The 23,458-nt window shown below is 37.6% G+C and overlaps 1 protein-coding gene across 6 annotated transcripts in view; it reads left to right on the top strand.

The window, feature by feature from the left end:
* Positions 1-23,458, top strand: part of KLHL5 (kelch like family member 5) — a 94,648-nt gene that overhangs the window by 47,777 nt on the left and 23,413 nt on the right. For all 6 annotated transcript variants that reach the window (XM_042984710.1, XM_015545115.2, XM_042984711.1 and 3 more), the window contains 2 exons: positions 14,658-14,844; positions 21,571-21,795. In XM_042984710.1, coding sequence (XP_042840644.1) covers positions 14,658-14,844; positions 21,571-21,795 — 412 coding nt within the window. The remainder of the gene's footprint in view (positions 1-14,657; positions 14,845-21,570; positions 21,796-23,458) is intronic.

The raw sequence follows: 23,458 nt of genomic DNA, 5'->3' as shown, positions 1-23,458 counted from the left end.
AGACTTCGAAAAAAAATCTGTGCAATTAAGTAACCTGATAATTGACTTCAGTGCTGCAGTTTCAAATATTTATGATACTATATTTGCATGACTCTTTAAAATTTCTGTTATCCACGGTACTGCTGATAATCATAGGCGTAAGATCTTAGAGTTAAAAGGCAGCCATTTAGTCTAACACCTGTTGTACAAATGAAGTAACAGACTAAAAAAGTAAAACCATATGCTCAAAATCATAAAGTGATTGCATAAATTCCTGTCCTTCTGCATTGTAGTTCTGTTGGCCTTTGCTACTTGACTAACATAGAGCTAATAAAAGATGGAGGTAGAACTTGAACCCAAGTTAAGTTCTGTGCCATTCTCACAGACCCATTATGCCTCTTGAATGTACTATATGTAAAATTGCTGGGTGAGAAGAAGAATATCAAGTTGAGGAAGAAATAGATTAAAACATAAATTTGTAATTACAATATAATGAGAGGTAGGCTGTGATAGATATATGAACATGGCATTATGGAAATAATCCGAGTAGCTACCCAGAAGAGGGGGCAGGATAGCCCAGGAGAGATAGGAGATTATACCTAGTTATGGAGTCATGAGCAATGCATCATGCCCTGGAATTTGAAGAGTGCTTGCATGGCTTAAGAGCAGAGATAAAAGGTGTGGAGAAACAGAGAATCTCTAGTTATGCCAAAGAGTTTGTGTTTTATCCCAGAAGCATTGAGGAAGCACTAAAGTTTAAACAGAGAATGGCATAATTAACATTTTATTTAGGAAGATCCTCTAACAGTGTTGCAGAGATTGGATTGGAATGGTCAAAATAGAAATCCATTACGAAGACTATTAGATTCAGGCAAGTGAATTAAGCCCTCTCTGGCAGTGGAGGTAGAGAAATTACCAGGCTCAAGAGCTATTTAGGAATTAGAATTGATACAAGTTAATGATCAGTTGAAAGGGGAGGGTACAAATAAAAGAGGGCTCCAAAATGATTCTGATTTGTCCAGGTACGTTAAGGAAGGTGCCGTCAATTAAGACAAGGAATTGAGGATGAAGACCTGATTTTGAAGGTGAGAAGAAAGTGGAAGAATCATGTTCCCAGAGCTTCTTGGTACCTTTAATCCTCTTGGAGTCTAGGAAGGAGTTTTGAAAATTTATTATTAGGTTATTGAAGCCAAAAGGAAGAGAAAGACATGACCAAAGAGAACACAAGGGCACTAGGAGTGGAACCCTAGGAATAGTAGGATTTAGTGGTAGTTCCTAAACCTGCCTAAATAACTGGAGTGCTGTTAAAAACAGATTCAAGTCTGGGGCGCCTGGGTGGCTCAGTTGGTTGAGTGTTTGACTTTGGCTCAGGTCATGAGCTCACGGTTTGTGAGTTCGAGCCCCACGTCGGGCTCTGTGCTGACAGCTCAGAGCCTGGAGCCTGCTTCAGATTCTGTGTCTCCCTCTCTCTCTCTCTCTCTCAAAAATAAAGATTAAAAAGAGATTCTAGTCTAAGAAGGAGGAAATTTTAACATTATCAGATATTATGATCTTGTTCAAAGAGACAAGAAAATGACAGAAAATCCATTGGATTAGCCCATTTGTTTCAAATTGTGGTCTCCAAGTATAGGATCAGCACCACATGGGAAGTTGTTTAAAATACAAATTATGGGGAGGGACCAAGATGGCAGAGCAGCATGGAAGTTTCTTGTGTCTCTTGTCCCTGAAATGCAGCTAGAACAACACCAAACCATCTTGCACACCTAAAATATTGATCTGAGGATTAACTCAACAATCTGTATAACTTGAACCAAGAACTCAGCAGGAATTCACCCCAAAAGAAAGAACAGGAAGAAACGACAGCCAGGGACTTAATCAACACAGATACAAGCAAGATGTCTGAACCAGAATTTAGAATATGATAATAAGATTACTAACTGGGGTTGAAAAAAAGCATAGAATCCCTTTCTGTGGAGATAAAAGAAGTAAAATGTAGTCAGGACGAAATTAAAAATGTTATAACTGAGATGCAGTCTTGAATGGATGCCACAGCGGTAAGGATGGATGAAGCAAGGCAGCAACTCAGCGATATAGAGGACAAACTTATGGAGAAGAATGAAGCAGAAAAAAAGAGGAAACCAAGGCAAAAGAATATAAGAATATATTCTTATATATAAGATATATATAATATAAAATATAAGAATTAGAGAACTCGGTGACTCATTAAAAAGAAATAACATCTGGATTATAGGGGTCCCAGAGAGTGAAGAGAGAGAAAAAGGGGTAGAAGGTTTATGTGAGCAAATGATAGCACAAAACTTTCCTAACCTGGGAAAAGACACAGACATCAAAATCCAGGAAGCACAGAGAACTCCCATTAGAGTCAACAGAAACCATCAACAAGGCATATCAGTCAAATTCACAGAATACACAGACAAGGAAAGAATCATGAAAGCAGCAAGGGAAAAAAAGTCCTAATCTACAAGGGAAGACAGATCAGGTTCGCAGCAGACCTATCCACAGAAACTTGGCAGGCCAGAAAAGAGTGGCAGGATATATTCAATATGCTGAATCGGAAAAATATGCAGTGAAGAATTCTTTATCCAGCAAGGCTGTCATTCAAAATAGAAGGAGAGAGAAAAAGTTTCCCACACAAAGAAAAAGTCAGAGTTAGTGACCACTAAACCAGCCCGGCAAGAAATTTTAAGGGGGACTCTCTGAGGAGAGAAAGGACAAAACAAAACAAAAAAGACCAAAAGCAACAAAGGCTAGAAAGGACCAGAGAACACCACCAGAAATGCCAACTTCACAGGCAACACACAATGGTAATAAATTCATATCTTTCAGTACTCACTCTAAATGTCAATGGACTAAACACTCCATTCAAAAGACATAGGGTAACAGAATGGATAAGAAAACAAGACCCATCTACCTAATGTTTACAAGAAACCCATTTTAGACCTAACAACACCTTCAAATTGAAAATAAGGGGATGGAGAAACATCTATCATGCTAATGGTCGCCAAGAGAAAGCCAGAGTGGCCATACTTATATCAGGCAATCTAGATTTTAAAATGAAAACTCTAATAAGAGATGAAGAAGGGCATTATATCATAACTAAGGGGTCTATTGACCAAGAAGACCTAACAGTTGTAAACATCTATGCCCCAAATGTAGAAGAATCCAAATATATAAATCAATTAATCACAGATATACAGAAACTCATTGATAATAATACCAAAATAGTAGGGAACTTCAACACCCCACTTACAACAATGGAAAGATCATCTAAACAAAATCAATAAGGAAACAATGGCTTTGAATGACACACTGGACCAGATGGACTTAACAGATATATACAGAACATTTCATCCTAAAGCAGCAAAGTACACATTCCTCTCGAATGCACATGGAACATTCTCCAGAATAGATCACATAATGGGACACAAATCAGTCCTCAACAAGTACAAAAAGATCGAGATCATACCTTGCATATTTTTAGTTCACAACGCTATGAAACTGAAAATCAACCACAAGAAAAAAGTTGGGAAGACAACAAATACTTGGGAGACTAAAGAACATCCTACTAAAGAATGAATGGGCAGACAACACAAAGAAATAAAAGGCATCCAGATGGGCCAGGACGAGGTCAAACTTTCACTCTTTGCAGATGACATGATACTCTATATGGAAAACCCAAAAGATTCCACCAAAAAACTGCTAGAACTGATTCATGAATTCAGCAAAGTTGCAGGATATAAAATCAATGCACAGAAATCAGTTACATTCCTAAACACCAACAATGAAGCAACAGAAAGAGAAATCAAGGAATCGATCCCATTTACAGCTGCACCAAAAACCATAAAATACCTAGGAATAAATCTAACCAAGAGGTGAAAAATCTATACTCTGAAAAGTATGGAAAGCTTATGAAAGAAATTGAAGAAGACACAAAAAAATGGAAAAAGATTCCATGCTCCTAGATAGGAAGAACAAATACTGTTAAAATGTTGATACTACCCAAAGCAATCTACATATTCAGTGCAATCCCTATCAAAATAACAACAGCATTCTTCACAGAGCTAGAACAAATAATCCTAAAAATTTGTATGGAACCAGAAAAGACCCCGAATAGCCAAAGCAATCTTGAAAACAAAACCAAGGGGCGCCTGGGTGGCGCAGTCGGTTAAGCGTCCGACTTCAGCCAGGTCACGATCTCGTGGTCCGTGAGTTCGAGCCCCGCGTCAGGCTCTGGGCTGATGGCTCGGAGCCTAGAGCCTCTTTCCGATTCTGTGTCTCCCTCTCTCTCTGCCCCTCCCCAGTTCATGCTCTGTCTCTCTCTGTCCCAAAAATAAATAAAAAAACGTTGAAAAAAAAATTAAAAAAAAAAAAAAAGAAAACAAAACCAAAGCTGGAGGCATCACAATCCCAGATGTCAAGCTATATTACAAAGCTGTAATCATCAAGACAGTATGGTACTGGCAGAAGAACAGACACTCAGATCAATGGTACAGAATAGAGAACCCAGAAATGGACCCAAACACGTATGGCCAGTAATCTTTGACAAAGCAGGAAAGAATATCCAGTGGAATAAAGACAGTCTCTTCAGCAAGTGGTGCTGGGAAAACCGGACAGCAACATGCAGAAGAATGAACCTGGATCACTTTCTTACACCATACACACACACACACACACACACACACACACACACACACACACACGATGAAAGACCTCAATGTAAGACAGGAAGCCATCAAAATCCTCGAGGAGAAAGCAGGCAAAAACCTCTTTGATTTTGGCCACAACAACTTCTTACTCAACACGTCTCTGGAGGCAAGGGAAACAAAAGCAAAAATGAACTCATCAAAATAAAAAGCTTCTGCACAGCAAAGGAAACAATCAGCAAAACTAAAAGGCAACCGACAGAATGGGAGAAGATATTTGCAAATGACATATCAGATAAAGAGTTAGTATCCAAAATCTATAAAGAACTGATCAAACTCAACACCCAAAAAACAAATAATGCAGTGAAGAAATGGGCAAAAGACATGAATAGACACTTCTCCAAAGAAGACATCCATGGCTGACAGACACGAAAAAATGCTCCACATCACTCTTCATCAGGGAAATAGAAATCAAAGTCACAATGAGATACCACCTTACACCTGTCAGAATGGCTCTCATTAACAACTCAGGCAACAACAGATGTTGGCAAGGATGCGGAGAAAGAGGATCTCTTTTGCATTATTGGTGGCAATGCAAGCTGGTGTAGCCACTCTGGAAAACAGTATGGAGGTTCCTCAAAAAACTAAAAATAGAGCTACCCTACAACCCAGCAATTGCACTACTAGGCATTTATCCACGGGATACAGCTGTGCTGTTTCGAAGGGACACATACACATACCCCCATGTTTATAGCAGCACTATCAACAATAGCCAAAGTATGGAACGAGACCAAATGTCCATCGATGGATGAATGGATAAAGAAGATGTGGTATATATATATACAATGGAGGATTACTTGGCAATCAAAAAGAATGAAATCATGCCATTTGCAACTACATGGGTGGAACTGGAGGGTATTATGCTAAGTGAAATTAGTCAGAGAAAGACAAAAATCATATGACTTCACTCATATGAGGACTTTAAGAGACAAAACAGATGTGCATAAGGGAAGAGAAACAAAAATAATATAAAAACAGGGAGGGGGACAAAATAGAAGACACTCATAAATATGGAGAACAAACTGAGGGTTGCTGGACAGGTTGTGGGGGGGCATGGGCTAAATGGGTAAGAGGCATTAAGGAATCTACTCCTCCTATTCACTATATGCTTACTAATTTGCTTGTAAATTTTAAAAAATAAATAAAATTAAAAAAAAAAGAATGAATGGACTAACGAAGAAGTTAGAGGAAATTAAAAAGTACATGGAAGCCAATGGAAATAATAACACCACAGCCCAAAACCTCTGCGATGCAGCAAAGGTGGTCATAAGAGGGAAGTATATAGCAATCCAGGTCTTTCTAAAGAAGGAAGAAAGTCTCAGATACACAACTTAAAATGCAAATTATTAGGCCCCATTCTATACCTGCAAAATCTGAAACTCTGGGATGGGGCCTAGTAGGTTGTATTTTAATTTGCCTTCATGTGGATTTGAAGCACACTCTAGTTTGACAATCAATGTCTTAGCAGATAAATAGTGATGACTCCCTGTATGATATAAATAAGTTACTTCACCTTTCTGAGCAATGTTTTTCTTTTCTACATTAATAATACTATGTTGCACTATTGTGACACTTAGAAATACTAGCAGGGTTTTTTTTTTCTTTCCTTGCAAGTTTGCAAAATTATGGTTATCAAGTGATGAAGGTCTTTTTTTTTTTAAGTTTATGTATTTATTTTTGAGAGAGAGAGGAGAGTGTGCAGGGGAAGGGCAGAGAAAGGGAGGGAGAGAGAGAATCCCAAGCATGCTTTGTGCTATTAATGCAGAGCCGGATGTAGGGCTCCATCCCATGAACTGTGACATCATGACCTGAGCTGAAATCAAGAGTCAGAAGCTTAACTGACTGAGCCACCCAGGTGCCCCTAAGCAATGGAAGTTTGGAAGAGGACTCTAAAACCATCAAGAAAATGTTGGATTTTATTCTGTATGTTTTATTTTAAAAGATAGGAAAATATTACAATTATTTAAATTGTCTAGTGCATATCAAATAATAGTGACTAATATTAAAAAATTGCCATGAGGGGGGCACCTGGGTGGCTCAGTCAGTTGAGCGTCCGACTTCAGCTCAGGTCATGATCTCGCAGTCTGTGGGTTTGAGCCCCATGACAGGCTCTGTGCTGACAGCTCAGAGCCTGGAGCCTGCTTCAGATTCTGTGTCTCCTTCTCTCTCTGCCCCTCCCCTGTTCACGCTCTGTCTCTGTCTCAAGAATAAATAAACATTAAAAAAAATTTTTTTTTAATTGCCATTAGGTCCAGTTACCTAAAAAATTTACTTTTGTAAATAGGTGAAGGGGATTAAGAGTACACTTATGATGAGCACTGAATAATTTATAGGCTTGTTAAATCACTATATTGTACACCTGAAACTAATATAACACTATGTCAACTATGCTGGAATTAAAATAAAATAAATAAAAATTTAAAAAATAATAAAGTTAAAAGAAAGAATTTCCTTCTGTAAAATCGTTCCTTTCTCAATGAACTTTTACCCTACTCTATTAATATGAAACGCTATTCAGTCTAGCTAGAAGGGATGCTTTTACATATAGTAATTCTAGTGTAGTGTCGCTCACAGTAGATCCCTAAAATGACCTAGGAAATAATTGCATGTATGTGTATAATTGTATGTAATTGTAATCCTCTACCAAATGATCATTTTCGTGTGACTTACTGTGTAATTTTTAACTGTGAATAATCTAGAAGATACATATTTGTGTTTTTTTGTTTTATCCTTGAATATATTACAAGCTTTTCTATTTGATCAAATTTTAAACAATGTGGATAGAAATACTAGGACAGATGTACATTATTTAAAATATTTTGACATGTACATTCTCAGAGTTTCCAATGATTAGCCTGTAGTACAAGTATCTTGGTCTTCACAGTTCTGTTCTCAATTCTTATTATTGTTTTCTACTAAAAGTAAAAAAAAAACATAAAATGAGCCAGTACTTACCTTTTCTATTCTTTTGATTTACACATTTTTTATACCAAAACATCTTTTAAATAAAGCCTGTAGAATTGAGAAATCATTCACATTCTATTTTTTTTACTTTAAGTAGTATTGGAGGGGGCCGTTTTAGAAAAATAGTCATATGAGATCAAGTATGAGAGAGAAGATAAAAATTTACACATTAAAAATGTTTCTATTTCCGGGGCGCCTGGGTGGCGCAGTCGGTTAAGCGTCCGACTTCAGCCAGGTCACGATCTCGCGGTCCGTGAGTTCGAGCCCCGCATCAGGCTCTGGGCTGATGGCTCGGAGCCTGGAGCCTGTTTCCGATTCTGTGTCTCCCTCTCTCTCTGCCCCTCCCCCGTTCATGCTCTGTCTCTCTCTGTCCCAAAAATAAATAAAAAACGTTGAAAAAAAAAATTAAAAAAAAAAAATGTTTCTATTTCCTTAATGCCTTCATTTAAGTAATTTGTCATTCTCTAGTGGCAGGGAAGACACATGTGTTCACCTAACATGCAGAGTATACAAGAGTGGTTTTTAGTTCTCTCTCAGCGCCTCCTGAATGATTTTCTAAATGATTCCTGGTACCTTCCGTTTGATTAATCTGATGCTTGGATTAATGGCTTTCATCTCTCTACTTATTCATAGAGAGACTGTTAGCATGTTTAAAAATATATTTTACTTCAAATTGCAGTAACTATTAAGTTTCCCAAGACTTTACTTCCTACGGTTTTGTTTTTTGTCTTTTTAAGTTCATTTATTTATTTTGAGAGAGTGCAAATGGGAGAGGGGCAGAAAGAAAATCCCAAGCAGCCCCCACCCCCTCACTGCTGTCAGTGCAAAGCCCAATGCAGGGCTCGAACCAAGGAACCATAAGATCATGACCTGAGCTAAAACCAAGAGTTGGATACCTAACTAACTGAGCCACTCAGGAGCCCCTATTTTCTACATTTTTTTCACATTCATTTTTATTTAGAAAGGACTGAAGTAATTCTGTATAACAGAAGTAATATGAACATTAAGGTCAATCTAAATGAGCCAACTCAGTGCATATTTGGTAATGGTTTCTGTAGCAAGTATAACTATATTTTGTGTGCATAGAAAAATGTGGAATAATTAATACCATAATTTATACTCTGGCAGAGGTCCTGAGACTTATGTCTAAATTTGGCTTTTTTTCCATTAGCATACTCTACTCAGTTTCCAAATGCCACAAACGTTTTTTACAGTGACTTTTGTTAGAGACTCTTCCTTTATCAAAATAGGAACATATTCTCAACATTATTATTCATTTGTATTTGCAAAGTAAAGCTGTATTTCCCACCCACTCAAATGGCTAAAATGAAAGGAAATAGTAACAGTTGTTGGTGTGAATGTGGACAAACAGGAACCCTCATATATTGCCTGTGGGAACATAAAATGATGCAGCTACTTGAAAAATGGTTTGGCAGTTTCTTAAAAAGTTAACATATATTTACCATATGGCCCAGCAATTCTACATCTAGGTATCTACCCAAGAGAAATGAAAGCATTTACCTACATAAAGACTTGCATGCAAATGTTCTTAGCAGCTTTATTCATGATAGCCGAAAACTAGAAATAATCTGTGTCCATCAACTGTGAACAGATAGACAAAATGTGGTACATCAATCAATGGAATATTATTCAGCAATAAAAAGAAATGAAGTACCAAGGAACCCTTGTGCACTGTTGGTAGGAATGTAAATTGGCATAGCCACTATGGAAAAATAGTATGGAGGTTCTTCAAAAAATTAAAAATAGAACTACCCTATGGCCCAGCAATTCCACTACTGGGTATTTACCCAAAGAAAACAAAGACACTAATTCAAAAAGATATATACACCCCTGTGTTTATTGTAGCTTTACTTACAATAGCTAAGATATGGAAGCAACCCATCTCTAGATGAATGGATAAAGAAAATGTGGTCTACACACACACACACACACACACACACACACACACACACACACACATACAGAGGCACATGTACTGCAATACTACTCAGCCATAAAAAAAGGATGAGATCTTGCCATTTGTGACAACATGGATAGGCCTAGAAGGTATTATGCTAAGTGAAAGAAGTCAGAGAAAGACAAATACCAAATGATTTAACTTATATGTGGAATCTAAAAACAAAACAAACAAACAAAAATCCAGACCCTGGGTGGGTGTGGGTGGCACAGTCCATCAGGCATCCGACGTCACCTCAAGTCATGATCTCACAGTTCATGGGTTCAAGCCCCAAATTGGGCTCAGTGCTGTCAGCACAGAGCCCACTTCAGATCCTCTGTCCCCCTCTCTTTCTGCCCTGTCCCTGTCTCTCTCAAAAATAAATACATATTGGGGCGCCTGGGTGGCGCAGTCGGTTAAGCGTCTGACTTCAGCCAGGTCACGATCTCGCGGTCCGTGAGTTCGAGCCCCGCGTCAGGCTCTGGGCTGATGGCTCGGAGCCTGGAGCCTGTTTCCGACTCTGTGTCTCCCTCTCTCTCTGCCCCTCCCCCGTTCATGCTCTGTCTCTCTCTGTCCCAAAAATAAAAAATAAAAAACGTTGGAAAAAAAAATTAAAAAAAAAATAAAAATAAAAATAAATAAATACATATTTTAAAAATTAAAAAAAAAAATAGAAAGAAAGAAACAGATCCATAAATACAGAGAACAAAGTGATGGTTGCCAGAGCAGCGAGGGTGGGGAAATGGGTAAAATGGGTGAAAGGAAGTGGGAGATACAGGCTTCCTGATATGGAATAGATAAGTCATAGTTGCAAAAGATACAGCATAGGAAATATAGTCAATGATATTGTAATAGTGTTATACAGTGATAGATGGTTAGCATACATTTGTGGTGAACATAGCATAACGTATAGAGTTATTGAATCACTATGTTGTACACCTGAAAGTAATGTAACATTGTGTGTCAACTGCAATAAAAAAATTTTTGTATAAAAGAAATTAAGTACTAATACATGCAACACATGGCTGAACCTCAAAAACACACTAAATGTAAAAAAGGAAGACACAAGATACCACACAGTATATGACTTTATATGAAACATAAAAAAAAAAAAAACCTTCAAATCTATAGAGACAGATTGGCACATGAAATAGGAGATGAGAACAGAGATTAAACAGCAAACAGGTATGCAGGGTCTAAGTAGGGTGATCAAAATGCTCCAAAATGGTTTATGGTAATGGCTGCACAAGTTGGCAGGTTTACTAAAATATATTTAGTAAAATATACCTTATATTATCAAATGCATTCCTGCAGTGTGTCAAAAGGATGATACACTATGACCAGGAAAGTCTTGTTCCAGAAATATAAGAATGATTGAGTTTCAGGAAATCTGTCAAGATAATTATTACGTCAATAACTTAAAGGTGAAAAAGCCATATGATCATGTCAATGGATGTATAAAGGGCATTCAGAAAGAATGTAGGAACCATTCTTAGTTTTAAAATGATGACGTAAAATAGGAAGAGATGAAAACAGCCTAAATATAATAAAATTACTAGATGCTGTATTGACTTTCATCCTTAATAGTCATACACTACAACTGTATCAGTTCAAACCAGAAACAGGGGTACTCTGTTTCATCCTAATTATTTAACATTGCTTTGAACATTTTAGCAATTGTAATAATAAAATAAAAATGAAGTAATTGGCATACATATTAGAAATGTCCACTATCCCTGTTTGGTGATGATTATGATAATGATATTATGCCTAATAACTAGAGTGATATACGGGAATGTTGTAAAATAGTAGATTATAAACAAATATACAATAACCAAAGATTTGTCTCTCCTCTAGCAAAATATATGCAAAATGAAAATTTAAAAATCCCTTCCCAGTAGCAATAAAAATCAATTATGTAATATGTATATTAAATATGTATATTTAATAAAAGAAAAGCATAAGACCTATATGAAGAAAGGTATACAACAAATGGTTAGGCTTCCTAAATGGAAAGACTTGATGTCATAAAAATGTAAATTCTTCCAAAATTAATAAATAATTTAATGAAGTTCATAATAGAATTCCAACAGGATCGAGATGGTGAAGGGGAATTAGATAAATATATCTTAAGCTTATATGAAAAATAAAGACTCAAAAACAGTCAAGAAAACTATGAAAATGAACAGTAGTGGTATATTTATTTATTTATTTTTATTATTATTTTTTTTTAATATATTGTTGTTGTTTTAACATTTATTTATTTTTGAGACAGGGAGAGATAGAGCATGAACGGGGGAGGGTCAGAAAGAGAGGGAGACACAGAATCCGAAACAGGCCCCAGGCTCTGAGCTGTCAGCACAGAGCCCGACGCGGGGCTCGAACTCACCAACTGCAAGATCATGACCTGAGCCAAAGTCGGATGCTTAACCTACTGAGCCACCCAGGCGCCCCAGTAGTGGTATATTTAAATTAAAAAAATCAGAATATGTCATAAAGACACTAAAAAATTATGGTGTCAGAATAGTAATAGATCAATGGAAAAGAATAAGATTCAGAAAACAGGTCTCATATATCCTGAGATGTATTTTTGAGAATGTAATGTATAACCAAGTTTCCATTTACTTGGAAGTGGAGGGGATTGTTTAATAAATGGTGCTAGTACCGAATTGGCCATCCACCTGGAAGGAGATTAAAATATTCTTCAACTCATACTCTATATAAAAATTAATTTCACATGGATCAATAGCCCAAGTGAAAGAAATACAGTAATATAGGGGTAGGGAGGTGGATGTAGAAACAAGCACAAAAAGAAAAGAAATGCATTTTTTAAAAGGCAGGATGAAACCATATCTATACCTTTGCATAAAATTACATAAATTAAAAAAATGGGATTTAGTGAAGCACAAGGGATTTAAATTCCTTTAGGATAATCACCATTTAGAGTTCTCTTCCACCTAAGAAATTGGTAAGTTGTTTTTGCTGTTGTTCTTTGAGCACTGTATAGGGAGTTCAGGTAAACGCAGTCATTAGTCAACTTCTATTTATAATTATTCTTCTTCAGTTAAAATTATTTCTAATTGAAGAAGTAATGGCACAGACACTCAGATCAATGAAACAGAATAGAGAAAGAACCCAGAAATGGACCCACAAATGTGTGGCCAACTAATCTTTGACAAAGCAGGAAAGAATATCCAATAGAATAAAGACAGTCTCTTCAGCAAGTGGTGCTGGGAAAACCGGACAGCGACATGCAGAAAAATGAACCTGGATCACTTTCTTACACCATACACAAAAATAAACTCAAAATGGAAGAAAGACCTCAATGTAAGACAGGAAGCCATCAAAATCCTCCAGGAGAAAGCGGGCAAAAACCTCTTTGACCTTGGCCGCAGCAACTTCTTACTCAACATGTCTCCGGAGGCAAGGGAAACAAAAGCAAAAATGAACTATTGGGATCTCATCAAAATAAAAAGCTTCTGCACAGCAAAGGAAACAATCAGCAAAACTAAAAGGAAGCCAATAGAATGGGAGAAGATAGTTGCAAATAACAATCAGATAAAGGGTTAGTATCCAAAATCTATAAAGAGCTGATCAAACTCAACACCCAAAAAACAAATAATGCAGTGAAGAAATGGGCAAAAGACGTGAGTAGACACTTCTCCAAAGAAGACATCCAAATGGCTGACAGACACATGAAAAAATGCTCCACATCATTCATCATCAGAGAAATACAAATCAAAACCACAATGAGATACCACCTCACACCTATCAGCATGACTAACATTAACAACTCAGGCAACAACAGATGTTGATGAGGATGCCGAGAAAGAGGATCTCTTTTGCATTGCTGGTGGCAATGAAAGCTGATGCAGCCACTCTGTAAAACAGTATGGATGTTCCTCAAAAAATTAAAAATAGAACTACCCTACGACCCAGCAATTGCCCTACTTGGCATTTATCCAAGGGATAGAGGTATGCTCTTTTGAAGGGGCACAAGCACCCCAATGTTTATAGCAGCATTATCAACAATAGCCAAAGTATGGAAAGAGCCCAAATGTCCATCAATGGATGAACAGATAAAGAAGACGTGGTATATATATGCAATGGAGTATTACTTGGCAATCAAAAAGAATGAAATCTTGCCATTTGCAACTACGTGGATGGAACTAGAGGGTATTATGCTAAGCAAAATTAGTCCAAGAAAGACAAAAATCATATGACTTCACTCATATGAGGACTTTAAGAGACAAAACAGATGAACATAAGGGAAGCAAAAGTAATATAAAAACAGGGAGGTGGACAAAACATAAGAGACTCTTAAATATGGAGAACAAACAGAGGGTTTCTGGAGGGGTTGTGGGAGAGGGGATGGGCTAAATGGGTAAGGGGCATTAAAGAATCTACTCCTGAAATCATTGTTGCACTATATGCTAACTAACTTGGATGTAAATAAAAAAATAAATAAAAAGAAAAAGTAAAATGATTTATTTTAGAAAATCTAAACAATATAGAAAAGCAGTAAAAAAGTTTATTTAAGAAGCAGCAGTTTCCCCACTACCCAGAGATAAGCACCACTCAGGTTTTAGAGCATACCAGTTATCCAGTCAGTTTATGTTTTTCAATGAAATTTAAAATGTAAATCTTGTAAATATTGCAGATTTTAGTTAAAAATAGATGTCCAGGGGCGCCTGGGTGGCGCAGTCGGTTAAGCGTCCGACTTCAGCCAGGTCACGATCTCGCGGTCTGTGAGTTCGAGCCCCGCGTCAGGCTCTGGGCTGATGGCTCGGAGCCTGGAGCCTGTTTCCGATTCTGTGTCTCCCTCTCTCTCTGCCCCTCCCCTGTTCATGCTCTGTCTCTCTCTGTCCCAAAAATAAATAAGAAAACGTTGAAAAAAAAAATTTAAAAATAGATGTCCACACATGGATTTTTTTTTCTCAATGAGATAATTCCCATTTGTGAACTATATAGGTTATTCTTTTAATTACTATTTTCTTGGTCACTCGGTGTACATACTCCCTATTCTTTTCTAGTTCCTGGCAGATATGGAAAATAATGCACTTTTCCGGGATGATATAGAATGTCAGAAACTTATTATGGAAGCGATGAAGTACCACTTATTACCAGAGAGACGACCCATGTTACAAAGCCCTCGGACAAAACCTAGAAAGTCAACGGTTGGAACACTCTTTGCAGTTGGAGGAATGGATTCAACAAAAGGTATTAAATCATTTTTTATTTGGGGGAAGAGGGGAAAAAAGAACTTTAATTAGTAATACATATGGCCAATGAGCTTTTTTAGAGAAATGGCTGTTTCCAGGACTGGAAAAAGACAAGATAAACCCAGCACATCTTGTAGTGCCAGAAAGTAAAGAAGTGGTCAAAGAATAATGGAGACAGTCAAGGGACAGAAGAGGCCATTTGTAGAGGCTACTACTGTCCAAATCTAGGATAATTTCAGCATCAAAATAGATAATGATGATAAAAGATTATCATTTAGTAAATCAGTAAGGATGCATGAGCCCACTCTTACACAAATAAAGATTGGAGAAGGGAAAAGTTTTCTTTGAATGCCAACTAATAAATATAGAAGGAAAGATAGGACTAGAAAAAGTACCATTTGGCAACCACCTTAATGATAACTAATTCAGTCAGAATCATTCATAGATGCTGCAATCAGTAGGTGCAGGTTTGAGAACAGGATAATTAGCCTCCAAGTATCTTCCAACCACTTGCTTAGTAGTTACAAAGGGTGAAATAGTATCTTTACAGTGGAGAAACGTGGCAGACAGCACCTTAACCAAATGATCGATGTCTTATTGCCAGTAACGAGACTAATCAGTAGTATGTTCCTCTTGTGGGAGACAGTAAGAACTCAGCTGTACATCTGTAGTTACGCTTGCCAAAAGTGTATAATCCAAACTCAATCATGAGGAAAGAAACAAACAAATCCAAGTTGAGAGACATTCTACAAAATAACTAATCTGTCTGTAGTTTTCCAAAATCCTAATATCATGAAATGCAGAAAAGATTCAGGAATTATTCCACATCTCAGGAGACTGAAGAGATATGACAACTATTATAATGCATCATCTTGAATTTCTTTTGCTATAAAGGACATAATTGGAACAAATGATAAGATCCAAATTAAGTCTGTAGATTAGATGACAGCATTGTATAAATGTTAATTTCCAGGTTTTGATCATTGTATTGTGGTTTTGTGATAGGGTTTCTTGTCTTGAGGAAGACGCACTGAAGTATTTAGGGTACAAGGTATCATTTCTACAACTTAAACAGTTCAGGAATAAAAAAATTCTACATACCCGTATATAGTGAGAGCAAATATAAAACCTCAATATTTGGGAAATCTGTACCAAAGGTATCTGGGAATTCTTTGTGTTGTTCTTGTAACAGTTTTTACTAATAGTAACAATAATAGTAACAAATACCACATATAGTGCCTACCCAATGTCAGGTATTGTGCTAGAAGCTTTCTGTGTATTATCTCTCAGTGTACCTTGATCTCCCTCTGATTTCCTAGTACTAATAACCGCCTGAAATTCCCTGACAACACCTGTCTGACTTCAGACTACCTTTCTGAGCTCAGCTCATTCATTCCACTTCTCCACTCTTTTGTGTTCTAGCCCCACTGGCCTCCCTGTTCACGTAACAAGCCAAACATTATCCCACACTGAGGATATTAGCTGTTCCCTCTCACTGGAATGCTATGTGCTCTGATGTTGGAATGCCTCGCAGAATTTATTCACTTAGATTCCCAGACATCAGTTTACCAAAGAAGACTTCCATGGCCAGTCATCACCTGTTCATCACTCTCTAATCTTTGGCCTACCTCTTTCTGTCTTGTTCCTCTACTTATGTTTCTTCATCGCACCTGATCCATTGATTTATCGTCTACCTCTTACCCACAAGTAAGCTCTGGAAAGCAAGAAACTTGGTTTTTTTGTTTTTTGCTTTTTGTTTTTTTCAAGAATATATCCCACAGAGCCTAGATCAGTGCCTTGCCCATAGATAGCATCAGTAAATATTTGCCAGATGAATGAAGGTTGTCCTTTGCCATCTCTTGAATTATTTGTATGACTTAAGCCCTTGATGCATTATTCACAAAGATTTCTTTTCTACCTGATATCTTTAAAGAATATAAAACTATGAGCTCTAATTGAAAGTCTTTTATTGTGATTTAACTTTTAGCCTCATGGTAACAAAGATATAGCTGTAGATATTATCCCACAGAACATAGTAGAGTACTATGTATTTATAGATGCTGAAGTTCTAAATATAGGCTTCATCACTGAATGCTACAGAAATACATAAAGTTAGATAACTGATGAGAGTTATAGTATAAATATTTGGCATTTTTGGAGCACTCTACAGTCCAGGTAATCAATCTGCAAATACCTATTGTTTACTATATGCTTGGAACTGGTGCTCAGCTTTGTAGTCGTTACTGGCACTTCTTCCTCTCCATCTTTCCCTCTCTTTTTCAAGGCTTTAACGGTTATTTCTGTATTGCTTATACCATTGTGTTGCTTTTATGCTCATATTTCCAACTTGTATAAAATATCTGTTTGTTGTCCAACTTTCATCTCAAATTTTGTGTGTTCTGACCCATGTCTCCCAGACTTGAGGACTCGGAACTGTAATTCAGTGTCTTTCAAAGGATACCAACTCTGGCTCATTTTAGCAGATAAAGAAGGCTGTTGAGAAATGGGCAGGAACTATATCCACTGCACCTTCTTTATAATGCCTGCCTTAGATTTTAAATCCTAGGTTTAAGCATCTATTTTTACCAGCTTCCTGGGCCCTAAGCCTCCAAGGACAATGAGGATCAATATCTGTCTTTTCAGCTTTATGGTAGATGGGTTTCTGCCTCTCATCAAAGCTCTTTCCTACGGTGGAAAGTTCCCCTTGCATGAGAAGGAACTCAGATACTAAGTACCCAAAGTGAATAATATATCTCTGTCTTTCTTTCTTTCCCATCCTTCCCTCCCTTCCCTCTAAATCGTACCTTCTGACAGTCACCAAATAGTCTTTGAAAGGGGTCTGTTCTTCTAAATTTCCATTGCTACTTTCTAGTACCAGGTAGCCCCCTATCAGCCTATATCTTTTGATCACATTCATTTAACATAGGAATAGCATTCATTGTGCTCATTGTGTTGTTACTATGTGCTAGGCATCATGTTAAGTGCTTCACCTATCATTTTTTTTTTTTAATTTTTTTTTTTTCAACGTTTTTTATTTATTTTTGGGACAGAGAGAAACAGAGCATGAACGGGGGAGGGTCAGAGAGAGAGGGAGACACAGAATCGGAAACAGGCTCCAGGCTCCGAGCCATCAGCCCAGAGCCTGACGCGGGGCTCGAACTCACGGACCGCGAGATCGTGACCTGGCTGAAGTCGGACGCTCAACCGACTGCGCCACCCAGGCGCCCCTTCTCTTTTTCTTTTTTTTTTAATTTTTTTTTTTTTTTCACCTATCATTTTTAATTTCATGTTCATAACAACTGTAAGAGTTGAATGTTGCTATTGCTCTAGGATACCTGGACTTAGAAAAGTTAACTACCTTTCCCCAGAATACACAGCTAATTAGGGATGGAATCAGGATTCAGATCAGGCATTGACGTGGGAGACTATACCCTCTGTTTCATTATTTCTTCTGTTTATATGCCATTACTCTGCTAAAAATTATAATAGTCTTTACTTCTTACCACATAAGACATAAATTCCTCTTTTTAGGTTTGAAGACTTTCTGTAATCTGGCCCTTACTACTTGACCAACTTTATTTCTGAGTCTTTGCTAGACATCAGTTACTCTTACCTTCTATCCTATTCAAGCTATCTTCCCTGGCCTCAACTTATTTTGTACCCAGTGTCTTTATAATGGAGAGCAATTTGCATTAATTGGAGGACAATCTGATCACTGGGTTCTTGGTCCCTACATATAACTTAGTGTAGAGCCTAACACATAAACTGGTAATGTTTCTAAATAACCACTAAGAAAATGTTAGCATATATTTCTGCTTACTTTTTTAAAGGCTAATCTTTAAGTATAAGTCAAGGAAGTTTGAAGCTTCTACACAGAATTTTGTAATTATTAGGAATTTGTTATTTGGGGATATTTGTTTTTGTTTTTATTTTAAGAATTATGTTTGATGTTAGCAAAGGAAATTTTACTTAGCAGTTCATAGGACTATGATTCTGCCTAGTGAGCTAGAAATAAAAGAAAGAACTTAAAATGAAAGAAATATTCCCTAACTACATAAGTGAAGAAAGATGACTAGCATTGCCTTTTTAATGGAATGAAGACATTTTTTAAGATCAAATTCAGAGTGATGAATAAAGTATACTATTACATAAAATAATCTGAGTGTATGAATAAAATCTCATTATAACTAAAAATTATAAAGAAAGATTATTCAAGCTCAAAAAATATTTTTGAACAGCTACTGCATACAAGAAACTCTGTTGCTGTGAAGAATACAGAGATGATGGGTCACCTGGCTGGCTTGGTCAGTAGCCTGTGGCTCTTGATCTCAGGGTTGTAAGTTTGAGCCCTATGTTGGGTGTAAAAATAAAATCTTTAAAAAAAAAAAAAGAATACAGAGATGGAAAAAGACTCGTAATCTATCCCAAATAACTTAAGAATTTCATAGGTTAAATTAATAAAATAAAAACTATAATGTATGAGAAGAAATACATATATTATATATACAGTATTCTAAATAGATTATATATATAATATTATATATATAATATATATAACAAAACTCTTTCTAAATTTTAGGAGTTTCCAGTAGTACTAGTGCTCTGATGAAGTAATTATAACAAATACTTCAGAATAAATATTTGTTATGATTTTAATTCTATAAAGAGCTCTGATTGCATATGATATTCAACACTTAGAATTAAAATAGATTCTAATTGAACTCTTCATAACTGGAAGTTGGATTTTTTTAGAGAGGTGGCGCTTTTAATTTTTTTTCTCATTTCATAAAGCAAACAAAAGTTCCTGGAATCTTCCAGTTCTTAAAAATATATATATATATGTATATATATATATATATATAGAGAGAGAGAGAGAGAGAGAGAGAGAACGAACCAGGCAGTTATCCCCAGACTTCTCACACTGATAGTTTCCAAAATCCATGATGTTCACTTAGGCTCTTGTCCTTCCAGGTCTCAAGAGAATGTATATCCCTTCCCTCCTCTTAGGAAAGCCAGCCCCACATCTGTGCTCTGACATTGCCCTTTCTTGATTCCTCAGGAACCTCACTGTTAAGTAGGATCCCTTCTCTCCTGTATTTACAGCTTCTTTCCTCACAAGTAGATCCTTCCCATGAGCATTTAAGCAAACTCAAGTTTATCCAGCTTTAAAAACAAAATAAAACCTCTCTCAACTGATCTAATAATTCCTATCTCTCTCCTCCCTTTTATAGCCAAACTTTGTGCTCTGTTTTCTCATTTGTCTAAGTCTCTGTGCCTGTTTCTCTGGAAAGTCAGCTATGTCTCCTGTTCTTGAGAGTAATGGCTTTATAAAGAAGAGATCTTATAGTACCCTGCAGTGTAGTATCTCCTGTTCCCCAGGGCCTGGTACTTCCAGGAGTGTGTCCAGTGTGTGCTGCATGTGCTTTTGTTGCTGTGTCCTGGCCACTTTATCCTTCATACCAATTGTCTGCAGAGACTCTCTTTGCTTGTTATGGGCAGTGTTTGGTCCCTGGCCTGAATGTAGTGCATTTTAACTAGATGTGCTCTGGTTTGCTTGTGAAAAGAGACCTGTCACCACCACCACTGGAATTGAGGCCTCACAAAACTCCTCAGTCAGCAGATGCAGAGTTGGCAGGAGTTTGGGCTGGTGTTCTGGAGAAAGGGGGCCCCTGTGCTGGGACGAAGGCAAGTGTGACTGGGAAGGGCAGTTCCACTGGAGTTTGGGGGGTGCTGGGCTGGATGTAAGCAAGGTAGGTGGTGAGTGTTGGCACTGTGCTGGTTCCTGCAGGTGGCCCTGTGCTTATGATGAGGGATGGGGAGAGAGAAATGGCACCTGCCAATTTCTTTGTTACTAGAGAGGTCTCTCCATGAATGCTGCCTCCTCGGGACACACTCCGATATAAGCAACTAACCTCTCCACTGTGTCTCCAGGTGCTCTTCAGATCGCTGTTTCTGTGCTGTATGTCAGCTTGTAGATACGCTTTTCTCTAAGAGCAGCCCCAATGTTCTTCAAGGTCTCCAAGAGCCAAGCATGCTGACTTTTAAAACCCCAGGTTCTAAGCCCCACTGGTTGCAAGAACTCATGAAATTCATGCCCTCTCATTTTCCAAGCCCAGTTGCTAAGGGGATTCATTTTCCCCATGCAGTTCCCTGTGTGCTGGTTTGTCTCTCACCCTTCTCTAATACCATGACTCCCTCCTCACTGCATTGACCATGATCCATTTCTCTCCCAAGTCATGTCTCCATACTTCCTACCATCTTTGATGTGGCCTTTTTCCTGCCCTTAGATGTGGAGTTTGTTCTGCCAGTCTTTGTACCGATTTCTCGTGTATTGAGTATCTGATAGTTATCTAGTTGTAGTCATGAGATGAGGCAAGTCTAGGGTTGTTCTATTCTGCTACCATCTTCCTTCAAAACTACCTGCTACAATTTTTTTTTATTTTGGGTTCCATGACACTAAACTTCCATGCTTTTCCTGCCACTTCTAGCTGTTACAAGTAATCCTTTCTCACTTGACCTTTTAATGTAGAGCCTTGTGTATGCCCTGGAGAATAGTAGGAGATGAGGTCAGAGACATAAGCAGGGGCCTGACCATGCAGGAGCTCAATGAAATATAATAAAAGTATTATTGTCAATGCTAATAAATTATACTTTTATGTGTATAAAATCATAAAGTACTCAAATGTGAAATTCTTTTACGTAACATCAATATATTACTGTGAAGGAGCAACAAGCATTGAAAAGTATGATCTTCGTACAAATATGTGGACTCCTGTAGCAAATATGAATGGGAGGAGGCTGCAGTTTGGTGTTGCAGTGTTAGATGACAAACTGTATGTGGTTGGAGGAAGAGATGGACTGAAGACTTTGAACACTGTAGAATGCTACAACCCCAAAACAAAAACCTGGAGTGTGATGCCTCCTATGTCCACCCACAGACATGGCCTTGGTGAGTATAACCATGCACGTTCATTCATGATATCATCATTAAGCTTCCACAGCATTTTTACATTCTGTACCAGGCAGAAGAAAACCAATGTGGCAGCTGCTGAGTCAGCAGCAATCAGTTGCCAAGCATTCCTTCACATGGTCTTTAACTGGGAAGTAGAATATACATGAATGTAACAGCAACTAGCACAAGTAAAAACATGGATATTTAAGGATTCTAGTGTAACACGTTTTAAAATGTGTGTTCTGTCAATCAGTGTTAATCTAACCTGATTGAAATGTTTATTTAAAAATACTTAGCATTATTATTTTTCATCTATATCCCCTGTTTTTTAAGCAGAAATGAGTAAAAACCCAGAGAAATCTTGAGCTGGCACAGAGAATATAATGATAGAGACTTTTCATTCTTTCATTCAATAAAACACTAAACTGACATTGATTAGCATGTACTATGTACCATCATGCTCTTTGTTCTGTAGATGTACAAAGATGAAGAAGACACTATCTTTACTCTGAAGGAACTGATGGCTCACTCTGAGCTGATAGAAGATAACTTAGGGCCTTATATCAGATGATCTATCTTTTCTGATAGGAGAAAGAATTGATGAAATAAAAAGAATTGTTAGATGAGTGAAGCAGATGGACATAAAATTAGATGGGGCTTTTGCTGCCTAACTCGAAGGGTCAAAGGTTTAAAACAACAACCGTATATTTAGCTGTTGGAACTGTGGGTCAGCTGAGGCATTTTTCTGGTCTGGGATGCCTGCCTTAGATGATTTCTGCTAGATTTTTTCATGGATCTCTGGTGGGCTCACAGGTCAGCTAGGTGATCTAGGATAGCCTCATTTACATGTGTAGTGGTAGGTAGATTGTTGGCCTGGGGAACAGAGACAACTGGGCCACATGCCTGTAATCATTCATCAGGCTAGCCAGGCTTCTTCACATGGTGCCAGTCACAGGGTTTCAAAAGCAGCAAGAGAAGGCAAGCCACAGTGCACAAAGAATTTTCAAGCTTCTGCTAGCATTGTACTTGCTAATGTTGCACTGGCCAAAACAAGTCACATGGGCAAGTCCAGATCCAAAGAGTAGAGATCGAGACTACTCTTCTTATTTATATATGTATGTATGTATTTATATTAATATTTATTTGAGTCTAGTTGACACACCATGTCACATTGGCTTCAGGTATACAACTTAATGATTTGACAAGTTTATACATTCTGCTGTGTTCACCATAAGTATAGCTACTATCTGTCCTGTTATACATCCCTATTTCAGTACCATTGACTATATTCCTTATGCTCTGCCTTTTATTCCCATGACTTATTCATTCAATAACTGGAGGCCTATATTTCCCTCTCCACCCATTTTGCCCAGCCCTCCATCTCCCTCCCCTCTGGCAACTATCCGTTCATTCTCTGTATTTATAGTTCTTTTTTAAAAATTTGTTAATGTTTATTTATTTTTGAGAGAGAGAGAGACCGTGTGAGCAGGGGAGGGACAGAGAGAGGGAAACACAGAATTCAAAGTGGGCTCCAGGCTCTGAGCCATCAGCACAGAGCCCAACGCGGGGTTGAACTCATGAACCATGAGATGTTGGACACTTAACTGAGTGAGCCACCCAGGCACCCCTGTATTTATAATTCTGATTCTGTTCTTTTTTT

This window comes from Panthera tigris, chromosome B1, assembly GCF_018350195.1.
Source record: "Panthera tigris isolate Pti1 chromosome B1, P.tigris_Pti1_mat1.1, whole genome shotgun sequence".
Taxonomy (NCBI): domain Eukaryota; kingdom Metazoa; phylum Chordata; class Mammalia; order Carnivora; family Felidae; genus Panthera; species Panthera tigris.
The sequence above is the reverse complement of the archived record's forward strand: the minus strand, read 5'-3'. Positions and strand labels throughout refer to the sequence as shown.